At 37.9% G+C, this 18503-nt stretch overlaps 1 protein-coding gene across 5 annotated transcripts in view; it reads right to left on the bottom strand.

Annotated features, from left to right (window-relative positions):
* GPATCH2L (G-patch domain containing 2 like) overlaps positions 1-18503 on the bottom strand; it is a 55553-nt gene that overhangs the window by 9996 nt on the left and 27054 nt on the right. For 3 of the 5 annotated variants that reach the window (XM_078335499.1, XM_002754141.7, XM_009006367.5), the window contains exons 8-9: positions 16683-16768; positions 1810-1904 (exon numbers count right to left, since the gene is read on the bottom strand). In XM_078335499.1, the coding sequence (XP_078191625.1) occupies positions 1810-1904; positions 16683-16768 (181 nt within the window). Of the gene's footprint in view, positions 1-1809; positions 1905-4566; positions 4857-16682; positions 16769-18503 lie in introns of all 5 variants that reach the window. The other 2 variants (XR_004730034.3, XR_001914050.4) reach the window with 1 other exon arrangement.

The following is an 18503-nucleotide window of genomic DNA, read 5'->3' as shown; positions in this document are numbered from 1 at the left end:
TAACAGATGTATGCAGTAGCGTGATTTAGTGCCAGGAGCTGGCCCCTGATGTGTATTAATACAGCGGCAAAGCGGAACGCACCTCTCTTCATCACTCATTCCTATAAAAGAGGTGGAATCCGAGATGGCCCGATGTTAGGCAGAGCAAGCCCATTTGTTCTACTGACTGATGGCACAGGCTCAGGCTATGTCCTTCACCTCCATGGGGCACTCAGGTTGTGGGTAGAAAAAAAAATGCTCAGTGAAGCAGGCCTTAGTCAACAAGTGAGAGGAGAGGAGCTGGGCTCAGGAGGGGAAATGTTTAATGCTCAAGTCTTGTTTAATGCCCACCCCACACACATACATTTCCCAACCTGAATATGAAATAAGGATTTTAAACTCTTCCCAATGGTTCCTCTCTTATAAATAATTAAAAGCTAAAAGTAGAAGCAAGATATTAGGGAGAAAAAACGAACAAAAAGATAAAAGAGGGGTGGTTTTCTTTTCATGCTTCCAATGCTATAGACTGAATGAGGATCTGAGTGTTGATGCGGAGTCACAGTTTGGACTCAAGCCGGTTGTATGTAAAAAGAACACCACCTGCAGTGTTCGCGAGGACAGCTCTAGAGTCACAGGGAAACTGGTCTGATCTTGGCTCTGCAATTATCAACCACATGGCCTTAGGGAAGTGATTTAAGCCTTGGTTTTCACATGTGTAAACTGGGAATAAAAACAGCATCTACCTTTTAAGGCTGTTGCAAAGATTATGTGAAATAATGTTTGCAAAGTGTTCAGCTCTGGGCCTGGCCACTGAGCTGGCACTAAAAAAAAAAAAAGGGGGTACTACAATCATCAGACCTGTGATGAAGATTGTCCAATATGAACCACCATCAAGCAGACATCCCAAACAGAAGATCAAGGAGGACAATTTCAGAGTTCACCAAAACTCACTAAGTCAAGGCAGAGGACAGGGCTCCCTCCCCATCTGTCTGCGGTTTACTCTCTATTCAGTATCAACTGCTCTGATCTACATAATAGGTAGTATTTTCTACTAAAGAAAATAAAATATTTGATGATATATTCAGTATCCAGTCTGTCACTGATATATTAATAAATACATAACTCTCCACTTTTGTTCACTGAAGGATAACATACACACAGTGAAGGACATCAATCCTAAGTGTACAGCTTCAGACTCCACATACCTAAGCAGCCATACACCCCCACCAAGTTCACCATATGGCACACTGCCAACAGCCCAGAGGGCTTCTTTGTGCCCTCTCTTGGTTACTACCCCTGACCAAAGAGAGCCACTTTTTCACTTCTACTGATTAGTGTCAGTTTTGTCTAAAAAAAAAAACTGAAAAGTTTTAGCCTCAAAAGTTGTTTTTAATTAAAAATGTCATGACCAGTAAAATATTAGCATTCTACTTATACATAAAAGCAGTAAGAATGTACTGTACTGTCTGCAAAAGAAGAAAGTAAATAACCCTATGTGACTGCCTGACTGCTGACTGAACTGCCACCTCATCTGGACTTTCATTAACATGGACCTGTCTGTGACAGAACAAAAGCTCAGATGACTGGAGATTGCGGACAGTGGAATATAGGGTTTCAAACTCTAGAAAGCCACATAACAGTGAAAAAGTGTAGACTTCAGAGTCAGTGAGAACTAGGCTAATTATTTCTTATACTCTCAGTTTTCCCATGTAAAATGGGAATAAAATGACCTACACTATCACAAAGATTAAATGAAAAGGTATACAAAACACATAATTTAGTGCCTGACACATGGTACATGCTCAGTAAATGACAACTGCATGTAATCACCTGCACTGGGGCTAGACAAAGATGCTGTGGCCGCTGGTTTCCGCTTCCTCTTGATGTCACGTGAACATGGTGGTCCCCAATGTACATTTGTCTGTCTGCAGATATAAGAAGAGAAAAAATGGTTTGAACTTTTTAAATCTTATTTTAAGACATTACATGTAGCCCAGATTAAATCCTTGAACCATTACAGACATAAACAAAATGGGCACCATCTTTTGCCATTAAGCATTGGAATAATATTATTCAGAATTAATAATAACTCAATCTTCATCCACAATACACCCCCATTCTAAACTTTTTACCTAATTTCAGTGTAGCAGACATTCAAGATTAATTTCAATAAATATGTATTTCATTTTGTGCTTATTTTTATACAATTATTTTTCATAAAAACTATAACTACAATTGTTCTAAACTCACTAATGAAATACTTACTCCCAAGAGGTAATACATTGAAAAGTTTAATGCTGCATGAACAGATATTTGCATGTAATTTTAATAGGAAGTTTAACCTCTTGCCATGTAAATCTGAATTTTTAATACTGTCTATAACACAAGTTAAATAAATTTGGTTTCTGTGACTTTTAAAAATATTAATTATGCTTTTTATTTTACAGGAAAAAAAAGAAAATAAAAATATTAATTATGTGACAAGAATATGTTCCCTCATCTGAATATTCAGCTTATTTTAAAAGGAAAGGATTCTGTAAAAGACAATGGGCTTAACACCCATTTTGTTCACCACTGCTCCCAAATAATGCATTGTACTGTACCCAAAATAAGAAGTAAATAAAAATCTTTACATATGTTAAAATTTTGTCCCTCTCAAACTAGACAGATCCTGCCCCTGATTAAAAACCAAAAATGAGTCTCACCTTTACACAAAGCTTTCCTTGAACATTTGGGCCCCATCTACCATGAAGCAACGTTTAACTGGTGTGTATATATCTTGCTTCTCTAATGAAACAAGAAGGCTCAACCTCTTTGAGATTAAGAACAGGGATCTTGAGAACAGAAACTTTATTTACACTTCTTTGATAATTTTCCGATGATCAATGATCTAGCAACCCTACCTCAAGGCACACTGGTGATCCTCACTAGTTGCTGATTAGAAATGCTATAAATGAATAAAAGTTCTAAAAATAAAATGGCCAAATGAACACTTACAAGTGGTTAAAATAGTAAATTTTATATGATGTACATTTTACCACAATTCTAAAAAACTAGTCAAAATAAACAATATATAAAATTATACCAGATAAACTCCTAATCAGTAGTCCCAGCTGAGGATCAAGACTCTTAGTCTGAAAACTGGAACCTCAGACAAATCTTTTGAAAACCTGTTAGCAAGGCAACAAGACAGCTGTTGAATGGACACATTTTTTGACTCAGAAAGTCCCCAAAATAGTAACTTCCACAGTTGAAAGGCGTGCATGCGTGTGTGCACACACACACACACATTCTTTCACTTCTCTAAACAGCAAAAGCTTAAGAGTCAACTCAATTTATAAATAGGAAAATACAAGAATTTGACTAAAATCCTAAGAAACTTTTTAGGAATGCAAAAATGTTACAGGCTGAGATTTACAATACAAAGCCAGTGGTTTGGAAAATTTCATCCAAAGCACCTCTTATTGATCACTCTGTCATATACAGAAAATTAAGTCAAATACCTGATGAATAATTAATTCTGAAAGCCCAAACAGTTAATTCTAAATAGCTAATTATGAATGTGTAAAGTAGGGAAAACATTTCCCTTTTCATACCTTGCATAAATCCTGGGAATAAATCTAAGCAGCATGCTGATTTAATAATAAATTAACATCGATGACAACATCAAAGGTAGAGAGGACTTCATTCTGAATGGAGTGGTGGCAATTCCCTTTGAAGTCCAGACACAAACAGAAAATAAAGTGACACTACAAAATTGTGTTCCTCCTCAAAACAGAGAAATGTAGAACACATAGAGCATCCATCTTTTCCAAAAACATGGGACTTGAGACCCAAACTGAGACTATCCAAGTACTCTGATCTCATTCAATCATCCTTATCCTCAAGCATGATTCAGAAGGAGAAACAAGTCAAACAAAGGCCATAGTGTATAGTCATGCTTCTTTCCTCTTTATCTGAAGCTCATTAAAGAAACCTCCAAAATGTTACAGAAAAAATGTTAACACCACTGCTTCCAGCTAAACCATGTTACTGTTAGACATCAGGATGGCGGCGCTCTACAGCAGTGATGAGGGGAGGACAGGAAGAGAAAGAGGCACAGAGAGCTTCTGGGGTTCTTTCTCGTAATGCTTTTTCTTGATCTGGATGCTTGTACTCTTCCCTGTATGTTTATCCTTCAATAAAACGTTAATTAAAAACATTGCTTCTTCAAGATCACAGTTTACCATATACTGCGTTTCATGAGACAGATGCAAAATGAGAAGCATAAGTACTCAAGAAGTGTACTAAGGTATTAATTCTTGGAGTATCAACCTGAGCTGAACTACACAAATGCTGCCTTTTATTTGTCCCTCATCCAACATTTTCACCATTTTGCATGTCTGATATATGTCAGTAACATGGGTAAAGACTCATATTATCAACTCTTTTATGGATCTAGTCAGTACTACTTATCTCACACTTTCAAGGAATGATAGTGTCATTTTAGAATTAAAAAAAAACATTTAAGCACTACAATGTTTAAGATTTTAATAATTTTTCATGGAAACACCTGTTTATTTTAGCAAACAGATAAGTATTACTTACCTATTATTATACACACAGGATATTATACTGCAATGACTTAGGGTGCGATTGTGGGTTCAATGGCTCAGGTGGTCCTTCCTCCTCTAGGCAATATTGTTAAGCCTTCAAGTCAATTGTCTCTACTTTTAGTGACTCTTGACTGCTATGCCTTCAGCACATTACTTCTCTCTGCAGTAAATGGCCTACTTCTACCATCCCATTCCTACTTCCAACCGTTGTCTTGAATATCCGAAATCCTTCAGATTCTGTAAATTCCTCTGGTTGTAACTTAGGAAAGAGCTCAAGATTTTCTAAGGAAATCAAGTAATGAAGCTTGTCAATTATTTTATTGTAAAAGTAATTACTTTTGTGAACTATTTCCTTTCTACTAAGCAGTTTTGTTGCTTCTTACATTGTTCACTAAATTTTTACTGAGCACCTACTCTGTGCCAAGCACTATATTAAACTGTAGGGATACAGAGATAAACAAGAGACAATCTCTGCCTTGATGGATCTTGTAGCCAAGTCCTGTCTACAGCTGCACAGCTTTTCAGGTTACAGAATATGAATAACAAAGAAACTAAGATATCAATAAACAGAACGTATATTCGTTTCTAAAACTCAATTTAAATAATCCTTCCCTCTTAAAACACTTCTCTTAAGACCTATTTTGAGGTTGGAGAGCTATTTTATAGGAAGCAGAATAACATCGTATCTTAGCTGTCAGTATACAAGGATATTTTTCTCTATGCCCCTTCTTAGACAAGATTTGCGGAGGGAAGAAGAGAAACAATCAAACTGTTACAAAAGGACAGTAAGACATTTTACCTCTTTCTTGATTTTAAGTGAACGTTAGTACTGGTAGAGTTTACAGCTTGGGAAGATCTATTTTTCTATGTGAAGGCCTCATCTGCTTGGAAAGAACCCAAGAGGACAAAGAAGGAAGAGGACCCAGAACAGGCCTGCTACACAATGGAATACTATTCGGCCATTAAAAAAAAAGAATAAGTCCTGTCATTCACAGCAACAGGGATGGAACTAGAGGATATTAGGTTAAGTGAAAAGAAGCCAGGAACAGAAAGTTAAACACCATGAGTTCTCACTCATAAGTGGAAGCTTAAAACAGTTGATCTCATAGAAGTAAACAGTAGGACAGAGGATACTACAGGCTGGGGTAACCGAAGGGAGGGATACAGAAGGATTAAAGATATAAACTTACAGCTAGATAGGAGGAATAAATTCTAGCATTCTATAGTACTATAAGGTGACTATAGTCAACAATTATATATTACGCAGTTTCAAATAGCTAGAAAGAGGATATTGAATGCTCACAACAAAAAGAAATGATACATGTTTGAGCAGATGGATATGCTAATGACCCTGATTTGGTCACAACATATTGTATGTACTGAAATGCCACTGTGTACCCCATAAATACGTATAAGCATTATGTGTCAATTTTTTTAAATAAAATAAAACTTTAAAGAGAAGAAGAAAAAAGAACAAGCCTGGGAAAAATAAGAAGGAAGTGGGTTCTTAGAGCAAGAGGATTTAGAGACAGGAAATGGAAGCTGCCATGCAACACGGCACATCCAGAATATTACGACAGCTATAGTGGCTCACGCCTATAATCCCAGCACGTTGGGAGGCCCAGGCAGGTGGATCACAAGGTCAAGAGATCGAGACCATCCTGGTCAACATGGTGAAACCCCATCTCTACTAAAAATACAAAAATTAGCTGGGCATGGTGGCGCGTGCCTGTAGTCATAGCTACTCGGGAGGCTGAGGCAGGAGAACTGCTTGAACCCAGGAGGCGGAGGTTGCGGTGAGCCAAGATTGCGCCATTGCACTCCAGCCTGGGTAACAAGAACGAAACACCATCTCAAAAAAAAAAAAAAGAATCTTACCTGTGGGGCTGGCAGGGCCTCCTGTATTATTTTGGGAAACCTTAGCATGTGGGTAAAGCAACTGCTACAGCTCTGCTTCCTATTGAAGAGGCAGTTCCAGTTTTTTGTTTATCCCCAACTAATTCCAGATCATGAATTGCAGACATAAAAAAATTAAAAGAAGGGAAGGAAAAATAAAGAGGTTGACCACCTCCTCAACCCCATTTTCATTTTGGGGTACTTAACCACTTGGCTCCTTTTCTTTTTAATGTGTTATTTATTTAATGTGTGTGATTTTACTTTGAAAGCATCACTGTTTACTCTCCAAATGGAAACTAAAAAAGGGACAAAAGCACAAATGCGGTAACCAAAAGGACAGATAAAGAGTCTGAGCTTCTCTTTCTCACCAACACAGAGACCCTCCCTACAAGTAGAAAGGGTAGAAGATTAACCAGGTATTTCAGAACTCTTTTTCAAGAGTAGTATATGATTGTTCTTGGGTTGCAAACCATGTAATGTGTTAGGGGAAGTGATCTTTCAATTAGGCAGAGTGTACAAAAGGCTAAGTACAAGTTAAAGTCTCTACCAAGTTAAACTTCATTCTCAACTAGAGTGGCAAATGGTTATCAGAATTATAGAAGGAGCTTTTACAAAATATGCATATCCCTATCAAGATCCTAATTTAGTAGTCTGGGCAGGAGTGGGAGCAGAATCAGTAACAAATATATTTTGAAATTTTTCCCTGGGTAATTCTGATAAGCACCTACCTACTTCGAAAATTACTGAACTGAAAAATCTACCAAATTCTCAGAGCCAACCTAGTCAATAACAGAGATCTAACTATTCAACCTAAAGAATAATAGAATGATTAAAGGAATATAAATTTAGATAAAAATACTGCTCCCCATATATATACAGTTAGAGAAAAGACAGGCTACACTTTCTGTTTCATCTGATCAGGGCCTCAGGGACAATCTTCTCTCAGGCCAGTGAAACCTGGCGCATGTGCTTCTTTCATAGTTTAAGCGTGGGATCCGTACTTCCCCTAAGAGTATCATAGTTTCCCCAATGTGGTGGCATTTGCCAGGGCAGAGTTGGAAAAAGCACTAGAAGCAAAAAATACACTTTTAAAAAATTCTTACCTCAGAAAAAGTACAAAATTCTTATCACAAGTTTGAAGGTGAAGATTAACAATTAATGGAAAGAGGATTCTTTCTATCCACGCGTAAACACGTTTCTACTTTCTGTTTTACTGCAGGTAATTCAAAGATCAGGTGAGTTGTTAAAACTGCAGTGTTACTTAGGAAACTGGGCAGATCACTATGTCCTTGGGGCAGGAATGTACTTTTAGGAAAAAAAAAAATACTTTGAGAAATACATGCATGTTTAATAGAACCAGTGTTGGCATTAAAAAAAAAATAACTGAAGTGACTGCTTTAGATTTGGAAAAAAGATGTTTAGAGTCACTCCTAAAGAGAGAAAACAGTCTGTCTGCAAATGGCAAGCTAGTTTAAGGAATAGTTCACCTTCAAAAATCACTCATTTTTAAAGTCAATGAAAAGTTCATTTTTTTATATGGAGTAAAAATCCTCAAAAAACTGGGTATAGAAGGAACACACCTCAACATAATAAAAGCCATAAACAACAGGACTACAGCTAGTATCATACTGAATGGGAAAAACTGAAAGCCTCTCTTCTAAGATCTGGAACATGATAAGGATGCCCACCTTCACCACTGTTATTTAATTTAGGACTGGAAGTCCTACCTAGAGTAATCAGACATGAGAAAGAAAGAAAGGGCATCAAACCGAAAAGGAAGAAGTCCAAGTATCCTTGTTTGGAGATCATATGAACTTACATTTGGAAAAACCTAAAGTCTCTCCCACAAAACTATTAGAACTGATAAACAAGTTCAGTAAAGTTGCAAGATACAAAATCAACACACAAAAATCAGCAGCATTTCTATATGCCAAGAGGAAACAATCTGAAAAGAAATTTAAAAAATTAACCCCAATTATAGTAGCCACAAATAAAATTAAATATCTAGGAATTAAAGTAAAAGATCTCTATAATGAAAAGTATAAAACATGGATGAAAGAAATTGAAGACACCAAAAAACTGGAAAGATATTCCATGTCCATGGATTAAAAGAATCAATATTGTTAAAATGTCTATACTACCCAAACCAATCTACAGATTCAATGCATTCCCTATCAAAATACCAATGACATCCTTCACAGAAATAAAAAAAAGAATCCTAAAATTTATATGGAATCACAGGAGACCCTGATTAGCCAAAGCTATCCTAAACAAATAGAGCAAAACTAGAGGGATCACATTACCTAGCTTCAAATTTTACTGGAGAGCTATAGTAACCAAAATAGCATTGTACTGTCATAAAAATAGACACACAAACCAATGGAACAGAATAGAGAACCCAGAAACAAATCCATACCTGTAGAGTGAACTCATTTTCAACAAAGGTGCCAAGAACATACTCTGGGGAAAAGACAGTCTCTTCAACAAATCGTGCAGGGAAAACTGGATATCCATATGCAGAAGAATAAAACTAGACCCCTATCTCTCACCACATAAAAAAATCAAATCGAAGTAGATCAAAGACTTAAATCTGAAATCTCAAACTATGAAACTACTACAAGAAAGCATTGGGAAAAATCTCCAGGACATTGGTCTGGGCAAAAATTTCTTGAGTAATACCCCGCAATCACAGCAACTAAGGCAAAAATGGACAAATGGGATCACATCAAGTTAAAAACCTTCTGCACAGCAAAGGAAACAATCAACAAAGTGAAGAGATAACCCACAGAATAGGAAAGTATCTGCAAACTACCCACTTGACAAAGCGTTAATAATTAAAACATATAAGGAGCTCAAACAACTCTATAGAAAAAAAAAATCTAATAATCCAATAAAAAAATGGGCAAAAGATTTGAACAGATACTTCTCAATAGAAGACATGCTATTCAACATCACTGATCATCAGAGAAATGCAAATCAAAGCTACAATGAGATACCATCTCATCCCAGTTAAAATGGCTTATATCCAAAATACAACTAATAATGCTGGCAAGGATGTGGTGAAAAGGTAACCCTCATACACTGTTAGTGGGAATGTAAATCAGTACAACCACTATGAAGAACAACAGTTTGGAGGGTCCTCGAAAAACTAAAAATAGAGGAACGATATGATCCAGCAATCTCACTACTGGGTAAATACCCAAAAGAAAGGAAATCAGTCTATCAAAGACATATCTGCACTCCCATGTTTGCTGCAGCCCTGTTCACAATAGCCAAAATTTGGAAACAACCTAAGTATCCATCAGCTGATGAATGGATACAGAAAATGTGGTGCATATACGCAATGCAGTACTATTCAGCCAAAAAAGAATGAGACCCTGCTACTTGCAACAACATGGATGGAAACTGAGATAATTATATTAAGTAAAATAGACCAGGCACAGAAAGACAAAAATCACATGTTCTCACTTATTTGTGGGATCTAAAAATCAGAACAATTGAACTAATGGAGATAGAGAGTAGAAGGATGGTTACCAGATGCTAGGAAGGGTAGTGAGGGTGGTGGGGAATGGGGATGGTTAGCATGTATGAAAAAAAGGAAAGAATGAATAAGATCTACTATTTGATAGCACAACAGGGTAGCTATAGTCAATAATAATCTAACTGTACATTTTAAAGTAAAAAAGTAAAATTGGTTTGTTTGTAACACAAAGGATAAATGCTTGAGGGGATGGATACCCCATTCTCCATGATGTGATTATTATGCATTGCATGCCTGTATCAAAATGTCATGTACACCATAAATATATACACCTACTATATACCCACAAAAATTAAAAATTAAAAAGTTAATAAAATTCAATGTAAAAGGGTCTTTGTGTTCTATACTTTTTCTCTAACACAAACAAGCAATACCAGAAAAAAATGTGATGTTTCTAGGGACCAAAGGTCATATATATCATATATTCCAATTATTTTCCTTAATTACAAATCTATTCACTTCAATTATTTTTAACAAAAATTTATGGAGGCCTACCCTGTGTAAAATACCATGCTGGATGTGCAGAGGGAGATACAAGATGACTGAGCTGAGGTCCTGTCCCCAGGAGCTCACAACATAGTAGGAAGGCCAATTCTTAAAGAAAGAATTAATATTCCGAGACACTGAGTTGTAATCAGAGAACAAGTAAAGTGCTAGGGCAAAAAGAGAAAAAGGAGGATTAAACCTAGGGATTTAATCCCTAGATTAAATGTGAGACTCCTTTCTCACATGTGATTTTACCTTTAGGGTTTACTGACATTTATTAAGCAGTCAGAAGGGGAAATATTTTCACAGACTTGCACCTGGGAAAAGATCTAGGCCTATGGCACTAGGGGCAGCTAGAAAGAAAAAAACCACTTCACAATTATCATAGGAAACTGAGGAGGCTTATCTAACAGGAAGCAATCCTAGCAATTCCACTCATGGTTTTCACTTACATCTAACCCTCAGTAGTCTGTGACAAACTGCTCACTGGCACCTGAAAATTCTCCCTAATCTAAGTCCCTTAGCTGGTCTAACGTAGGCATATCATGAAGCTGTTTCATGCCACCCATAAGAGCCGAATCATTTCACATCAGTTGGAAAGATGAGTATTTTACAATGTAAAAAGAGAAGAGAAAAAATGCTTTCAACATTCCACTTAGGCAGTCAGATGCCAGCCAGCTGAGAGCCACGGTCAATGAGACCCTCCAACAGAGGACAAAAGATTCAAGAACTGTGTACTATACAATGGGCAGCTCCAACAGGCCCAGGCAGCCTGACAGACAATAGTACAGCAGAAACATTGCTTCACACATGGCCAAAACTGAGGCATCTAAAGAGGTGACAAAGCACCACTGTACTTCACAGCATTCTCAGCAGATACAGGACTAATAAAAGGTTCTTCCCCCAAGCCCTGAGGTAAAACCTCAGGCTGTTTATTATGGCTCCAAAGGTCAAAATTAATAGCATGAAGTGAGTCTTCTTCTTGCTCTTTGAAACTCCTTGTCAAGTGGCACAGCCAGCTGGGCACACAACTCTGATATGCAGATCATAACGTTTGTGAACAGATAAAATGAATTACAAATGAGCTCAGCCTATCCTATTTCAACTCTCTAATGGGCAGGAAGGTCTCTCTTTCTCTTTTTTTATTTTAACCCCAACACTGTCCAAATACCTCCTCTTGTAGTTCATTTGAGGCCATTCAAGCACCTCAAGAATCTGTATTCATCTAATTAGCAAATGACTCCGGAAGCCAACTCAGTTTTTAAAATTGCAATTATCCTAAGACAGGGTAGGGCAGTCATTACATAACAAAAATAATATTGGTTACCAAGATGCTAAATATTTACATATATTATTTCATTCTGATCCCCACTCATCCAATTTAAAGAGTATTGATATTTCCATTTGAAAGGTAGAAATTGAGGTATGGGAAGATTAAGTCATTTGCCTGGGTAAAGCCAGGATTCTCACCCAGGTTTTTCTGACAGTAATATCCATGCTCTTAATCTCCTACTACCTATGCCAATGGACTATAAAAGAAAGTAGAAGCTATGAGACTTTTCATTCATTCATTAAGAAACATATAAAATATTTGCACACCAGGCTGCTATCTGCCATCCTTACTGCAATTAAAAGTAAGATTTCTCAAAGAAAAAACACTTTACTTACAAAGGAAGCTGACCTATATGAAAAGAAGATATCCATGCTTTGCTATTTTAGAGCTTAACGAAAGAATAAATTTAAATGATAATGTGTGACCAAATTATCGTCCAAAATAAAGGTCACTAAAAGTTGACCTTTCCTTCTGAGTTGGAGAAAATTAAAGCGATGCCATGAAAAGTTTTGGCACTCAAAAACTGCAACTGCTGACTTATGCATCACACCGATGCAACTGACCTGTATACAGCAACTAATAAATTCTAGCTATCATTTTCTTTGGTAATAATAGTAAGAAAAACTATCCTTCAAAATGAACAAATCTCTCATTCTAGGAAAAACTGCTTGCAGCACTAGTCTTCTAATTACAAGTGTGTGACTGTGCCCTTAACAATACCGCTGCCTCTACCAGACACCAACCACACCATCTGCTGTTTGAGCAGCAGCAATTCTTAACACCAGTATCAATTCAAGTATTACAACTTTAACAGCAAATCCCAAAACAAGCAACCAAAACAACCAAACCAAAACAGCTGGTTTATGGATTTCATCTACAAGCCCAACCAACTATCCAACTATCCATACATCCACCTGACAAAACTCTACCCTCACCCATTTATTAAGAACCACACGCTGGGCACTGTGCAAACACTATACTCTTCCTTACCTGCAGTAGGTTCTCCAAAGCTAAGACAAGACCAGACGTCTACCTATCATAGGAATGGTGCATACTATAACAAAGTACAGAGTTCGTGCCAATTATGAAATGGGAGTCCCTGTTAAGCAAATTACAAAGCACCAGTCACAAAATCTTATGCATTTAGGACAACAGTTCTTAACTCTGGCTGCATATTAATCACTAGGGAGCTTTAAAATAATGCCAATGTCTAGGCCTCACCCCAGACCAATTAAATCAGAATCTCTGGAAGTGGGGCCCAGCATGGATATATTTTCTTAAAGCTTCTTAGGTGATTCCAACATGCAGCCAGGGTTGAAAACCACCAAGTTAACTATTTGTAGAGTGGTATTCCTGAAATCCACAAAATCTATTAGATAGTACAAAGACCACAAAACTCTCCCTCTCATCCACTGCACCTGCCATCTGGGCTGTATTAAAATGATACATCAATAAAGTGTTATTTTAAGATTATGGTCCAATTATTTATTTGTTTATAGCAATGAAATACTAAACAAGAAAGGATCTTGAGGTCATGCACCACTCTTACTATGCCCCTACCCCACCCCACCCCACCAACCCACCAATTCTGAGAACTAGAGGGCTATGTGGTTCTAGCAGGGAGGAAACCATTGAAAAGCCCTCGCTTTTGCTTGGGAGAATGGAATTGGCAGTGTCCAGGCAAAAAACAGCCTCAGCTCAGTAACCTGACAGGAGGGAACCTTCATAGTTCAGGCATGATTATCAAACTCTTTGTGCTCTTAAAGGAGAGTAATTATAGGCATGTGAAAAAAGGGAAGAACTCCCTGAGGAACTCTTCCTCACATGCTTCCCAAGAGGCAGTAGGGCCATTAAAAATTCCATGATGAAGAGGAAAAACAGCCTGGGAACAGCCAGGAGGCAATACAGCAAATTAATACACCAGCCCTCCTCGGGGAAAGCTGTGATAAAACAGGAAACATTTCTCTCTTTGCAAAATAAAATTATACCACTAATGATAACACAGTCACCACACACACACGCGCGCGCACACACACCATGTTAATGATGCATGTGAAATTTCCAATGCTGCCCAGATGCTTTGAAAAAAATTTTTCCCTACTACAAATAAAATGGGACAAGAAAAAGATATAATTTCCATTCGAAACAGTTTTTAGTACAGTCATTCACCTGCCTCTTCCCTGCCACCACTACTCCTTTCCACTCCTCCTTGGTGCCCAGCTTTTGCTAAATGATCCATTCTCTGCAAAGCCTACTACCTAGTTCTGAATCCAGTCTCATTAGGCTGTCACACTGGAGCTAGACAGTTCCTTCCTCACTAACAACTTGCTAGGGAGGAAGACCACTATTCCAAAGGAGTGACCAGTTGCCCTGAGAGCTCAGTATGTCATCATTCACATTTTCTAAAAGCTGCACAGAAATCACTTGTGCTGATCATTTCCCATGAAGCAGTGGTTGCCAAGCTTTACTGATATGCACCCTCATGAGTAAAAAATCTGAAAAAAACATTATATATGTAGTACATATACATAAAATATAAATATGTGCTACTAGACACATATGTATAATTTAAAACAAAAAAATTGTTTAAGGATCAGCTATAAATAAATATAAGTTTAAAAATTTTCTTCCCCTTTCCCAAAGAACGTTCATGTATGCAACCCACTTGGTATCTACTGCCTTAGGTATGACATCTAGAAGTAAGTAATACATCAAACACGATATATTATTGTCCACATTCTCTCTCCTTTGCTTTTAGTAATGGTCCAAAGCAGTAAGAAATATTACTCTAGAGCTGAGTATACCAGAAGCACAGTTGAGAATTCCTTATGTTTCCAAGTTTAGCCATAAACACCGCCAGGCAAGAGAGTGAAGACAGTGATACGGATAAGGAGATACACAAAGAAACAAGAAGCTGATGCCTAGTCCAGCCACAGGATAAGGCTTTTAAGGAAAAAAGAAACCTGACAAAAGTACGAATACTGATCTCAGCACAGCACAGCTCTAGGTAGCAGAGGTAAAGAGAGGAGGGAAAGTAATCCACTTTCAGCATTCTGACATGATATGATGCTACTCAAATAATTTTCCCAAGTAGTATATACATAGACAAAAAGCTGAAGGACTATTTTCCTATGAATTAAAATCTTGTTGTCTTCCATGACAGCTTGAGCACAACCACCTCTAAAAAGATCTCCCTGAGCCTCGAAGTTAGGGGGCCTTCCTCTGTGCTTTTTCAAACCTTTATTGCAATTGTCAACTTCCATACCTGACTTCCCCATGAGAATGTAAGCTCCTTGAGGGCAGTATCTAAACAAAGAGGCTGGCTCACATTAGGGTGCCAGCAAACGTTGAATGAATTAATGATGAATAAACATCATGCTACTGAAGGAAAGGCCTTCCTTACTACTAGTAGTTTATATCATTCTCCAATTTTCCGCACTTTTTTTTTAAGAGAAAGGATCTCACTCTGTCACCCAGGCTGGAGTGCAGTGGCATCATCACAGCTCACCGCAGCCTTGACTTCCTGAGCTCAAGCAATCCTCCCACCTCAGCCTCCCAAGTAGCTGAGACTACAGGTGTGCATCACCAGACACAACTGATTTTTTAAAAAATTTTTTTGTAGAAACAAGGTCTCACTGTGTTACAGTTCAGGCATTCTTAATAACACCATTTGTGATGGTCTCTTTTCAAAAGACATTCATACAGAAAATACTGCTTCTTCAGTAGAAAGATCTGGCAGTAGGTTATGGTGCAAAATTTATTATTATAGCCCACAGTAGAAGTTCTAACTGTATCCATGAAAGAGTAACTTAGTACAGCCTACACCTCAAAAATCTATGAACACAACCATTTAGGAACTTATTAGGAATAAAAAAGAATTATCAGAACCTTGGAAAGAAATTCTTTGTGCAACCAGAAATAATAAAACTTCTGGGGTTCAGCCTATTAGCTATTCTTTTCTGCATAACAGCCCTGGAACGGAAGCTACTATTAAAACTGCATTTACTTCCCATGTCACCTAAAAGAATTGATATTTGTAAGGAGTCATTCTAACAAGTCTCAGATACTGTTTTAGGTATTAAGGAGTTATCAGGTAACAGGACCACATCCCAGTCCTTTGAAGCTTATATTCTAGTGGGAGAGACTGGGGGATAAAGTGGAAACAAAAGAGCAAAAGAAAAACCAAACCCCACTAAAATAAACTAATAAGCAAATTCATTACAGACTGTGATAGAGCCATAAAGGAAAAAAACAGATAATAAGCAGGAAGTGCTGGAGGTGGCCCCTTAGAGAAGATGGTCTGAGTGGTCCTCCTTGAGGAGGTGGCAACTTAGCTGACACAAGCAGCAACTCAAAGACAGTTTTCCAGGCAAAGGGAAGAAGTGGAAAGGTTCAGAGGCAGCAAAGGACTGCCGCTGTTTTTGAAGAACAAAACAGAGCTCCCTGGTACCGCTGGATCTCTCACCCACAGAGGGAGAAAATTATACGGAAGGAGGCTGTACATGTAGGGAAAAGTCAGATTATGCAGGGTTTTGCAGGTCATGCCAAGGAACATTAATAATGTTCTTTGAAGATGGGGCTTTTAGCAGCAGAAATAAAATGAAATATGAACTAGAAGACTTAGGTCAAAGTTCACTATGAGACTTAATCACATACTAGCCTTGCAACCACAGGAAAGATACTTCACTGCTCTGCCTCAGTTTCTACATCTGTAAAACATCTTTTCACCTCAAAGGATTGTTGTCAGGATCAAACTGGATACTGTACACAAACAGACTTTATAATTTGAGGTGTTATAGAAAGGAATATAGTATTGTCCAGAAGAAAATAACAGCTACTAAAAGACAATTACCTGGCAGAGCAGTGTGCTGGTGAACACCTTCGGTGAGAAGCATCGGCAAGAACATCCAGGGAGTAAAGGGGAGACAGAGGATTGAACTGCAGGAATGAATAAGACTATTTTAGTAAGGCTTACAGGAAACAGACCTGATCCTAAAGGGTAACCTACGCTCTGATTACTTTTCTGCTTTGACCAACTCTTTTGTCATATCAAATGCAGACACTGTTCAGTAAAGTCACACATATTTAATAGTGTGCCTGTGAATCTACCAAACCTGATCTAGCACACCTCAAAAAAAACAAAAAACTATTCCTTGTTAAACAACAATTTTTCAAAAACTTCTAATATACAATAGTCACTTAAATGGCAGAAGACAGTATTTTCCAAGTGATATAACAAGAACTTATACCTGATGATTATTAACTGTGTATCAGCCCTTGTTTCCAAGATTACCATGAAATTACCTTTTCATTTCCTTACCCTGGCAAATGATTCCAAGAATAACTGGTTGGCACAACAGCAGCATATTATAGTGGAAAATGAACTAGACTAAGAATTAGAACACCTTTTAGTTCCAATCTACCACTAAGATACTGAGTGTTAAAAACCATATAACCTCTGAGCTTTACTATCCTCATCTGTTAAATGAATATATCACTATTTGTATTACCTATGCTTTTTTTTGGAGACAGAGTAGTGCTCCATCGCCCAGGCTGGAGTGCAGTGGCGCGATCTTGGCTCACTGCAACTTCCGCCTCCCAGGTTTAAGCAATTCTCCTGCCTCAGCCTTTCAAGTAGCTGGGATTACAGGCGCCCATCACCATGGCCAGCTAATTTTTTTTGTTATTGCTTTTTTAGTAGTGATGGGGTTTCTCCATGTTGGCCAGCCTCGTCTCAAACCCCTGACCTCAGGTGATCCACCTACCTCAGCCTTCCAAAGTGCTGGGATTACAGGCATGAGCCACCACTCCCAGCCTGTCTTACCTATTTCACAGGGTTATTATGAGGGCTAAGTGAAATAGTGCCCTCAAACGTATTTTATGAGAATATAAACTAAGCAACTATTCGATCTGCCACAGAGGTTCCAATCTTGGTTCTGCTAGCTGTATGACTTTGGGCAAATAGTCTGAATCTTATAGATATCCAATTCATCATCTGCAAATAACACATCTGGACCAGGTAACTGCCACAGGTCCCCTTCTGCCTTTAGATCCTCTAACGCAGACATGATTAGTGCTCTAGCTTAACACTCCCCAAACTGCAATCTCTCACATACCACCTTCATGACTTTCCTTACCTGCCTACAACCTGTACTACTGCTTATTATTTTTCCTCATATCAATTATTTTTGCACAGCCTTGTCCTTACTATATTTCCATGAAATAACAAGTTTGATATAATTACATTTTTTCCTAATGCACATAATACATAACTTAAAAATTGTGTGTCCATATGTCATCTAAAATCATCTCATACACATACACCAGTTATATCTTCTACCACTCTAGTTCATTTCAAAACAGCAAATTCATAATCAAGATTCCAAGTCTAAAATGTGTATCAACTCAATAAGCTACTAAGTCATTTAAAAAAAAAAAAAACAGCTGGGCATGTGGCTCACGCCTGTAATCCTAGCACTTTTGGAGGCCAAGGCGGGCAGATTGCCTGAGCTCAGGAGTTCGAGACCAGCCCAGGCAACATGATGAAATCCCTTCTCTATTAAAATACAAGAAATTAGCAGGGCAAGCCTGTAGTCCCAGCTATTTGGGAGGCAGGAGAACTGCTTGAACCTCCTAGGCGGAGGTTGCAGTGAGCCGAGGTCACACCACTACA

This window comes from Callithrix jacchus, chromosome 8, assembly GCF_049354715.1.
Source record: "Callithrix jacchus isolate 240 chromosome 8, calJac240_pri, whole genome shotgun sequence".
Taxonomy (NCBI): Eukaryota; Metazoa; Chordata; class Mammalia; order Primates; family Cebidae; genus Callithrix; species Callithrix jacchus.
This window is presented reverse-complemented; position numbering and strand designations above follow the sequence as displayed.